At 27.2% G+C, this 1,487-nt stretch overlaps 1 protein-coding gene across 2 annotated transcripts in view; it reads left to right on the forward strand.

Moving 5' to 3' along the window:
• Nucleotides 230-1,487, forward strand: part of LOC107625126 (ribokinase) — a 15,299-nt gene continuing 14,041 nt past the window's right edge. The window contains exons 1-2 of one of the 2 annotated variants that reach the window (XM_021115678.1): nucleotides 230-509; nucleotides 622-711. In XM_021115678.1, the coding sequence (XP_020971337.1) occupies nucleotides 456-509; nucleotides 622-711 (144 nt within the window). In that variant the 5' untranslated portion in view covers nucleotides 230-455. The remainder of the gene's footprint in view (nucleotides 510-621; nucleotides 712-1,487) is intronic. The other variant, XM_016327705.2, reaches the window with a different exon arrangement.

Consider the following 1,487-nt stretch of genomic DNA (forward strand, 5'->3'; position numbering starts at 1 on the left):
AAGAATATCAAGAATATGTGATGTATAAATAGTATTTTGAGAGAGTCTATAGGATCAACAATTTTATTAAAATTTGGCCAGTACTTAATCAGTAAAAGGAAAGTAAATAATCCTATATTATTAGATCTAATTTCATACCATTAAAAATACTAATAATAACTAATTGATGACTATAAATTACAGAACTTACTAACCCCTAGCACTTCTCTAGTATTTTTCTATTGATAAAAAGTGTTTGCCTAATAACACTTCTTCGTTCTCCTGCTATATAACATGTTGATAGCTATCACTAACTTCATCTATTCTTCAATTTTTCCAAGCCCCTCTCCCCCCGGTTTCATAAACACACACAGAGTGATTGTTTAAGTCTTTTGTTTCTACTTTTTTCCCTATAATCTATATTATGATTGGTAAAAGGAGGAATAACATATAAACATTTAATTTGTAACCCAAAAATGAGTTCTGATTCTGATGAATACGGTCTTCCTCTCCCAGAGAGTTGCATCATCGTAAGTGCTTTCTATATATGCAGTAACAATATATATAATGTCTTAATAATAATCTACATTCTCGAAGCTCTTGTTCAAGTGAATGATGAGTGGCATGTGATTTTGCATGCAGGTGGGGTTTGGTGGAGTCTGTGTGGATTTATTGGCAACAGTGACATGTTTCCCAGTTCCAGATTCCAAGATGAGAAGCACCCAACTCAAGGTATTAATTAATAATTACTATCTTTCTTCTTTAATTTCACAATCATATATATATATATATACAACTTCTTTTTCTTCTCCTTTTTCTTTTTGTTTTAAAAAAATAAAGAGACAAGAGATCATAGAAAGCTTTGTCGGGCAGGCGGGCTGTTTATATGATGGTTCTAAAAATCGGATACACTTGACTGGTTTAAATGAAATAATCGATAATTGATAACTTGATGGTTCGATTTAAACTAGAATATCGGTTGTAAAAAAATGGGTTAAAAATATTTAAAAAAGCAATTATTTTAAAAAATACAATATTTTATCATATAACATTTGATAAACTTACTAATAATATAAAATTATAAATTAAATTCATATTAAAATAAAAAACAACAAAAAAATCATAGTTAAATCCATGGTAAAGTCACAAAAGATACAAACATCAATTCATCAACATTTTTTTGTTAAAATTAATAACACAAATAATAATAAAAGAATTACCTTAGTGATTTAGTGAAATTATATAAAGTAAGAGTGTTTCAATTTACACCACTCAGTGTATATATAATATTTTTTTATAAAATACACTAACATATTAAAAATATTAGTAGAATTAGACCTGAATCTCCATTTTACTAATTATAGTTCAATCTACTCCACCTCCAACTCTATTTATTACGGCACGAATTGTTATATCAATCCTATTCGAATGAGTTAGATTGAATTGGATATCGATAATTAGAGTTAATATTGTCAATTCAAAAAAATCTAATTAAAAAAATTAATTTT

Source organism: Arachis ipaensis, chromosome B02, assembly GCF_000816755.2.
Source record: "Arachis ipaensis cultivar K30076 chromosome B02, Araip1.1, whole genome shotgun sequence".
Lineage (NCBI taxonomy): Eukaryota > Viridiplantae > Streptophyta > Magnoliopsida > Fabales > Fabaceae > Arachis > Arachis ipaensis.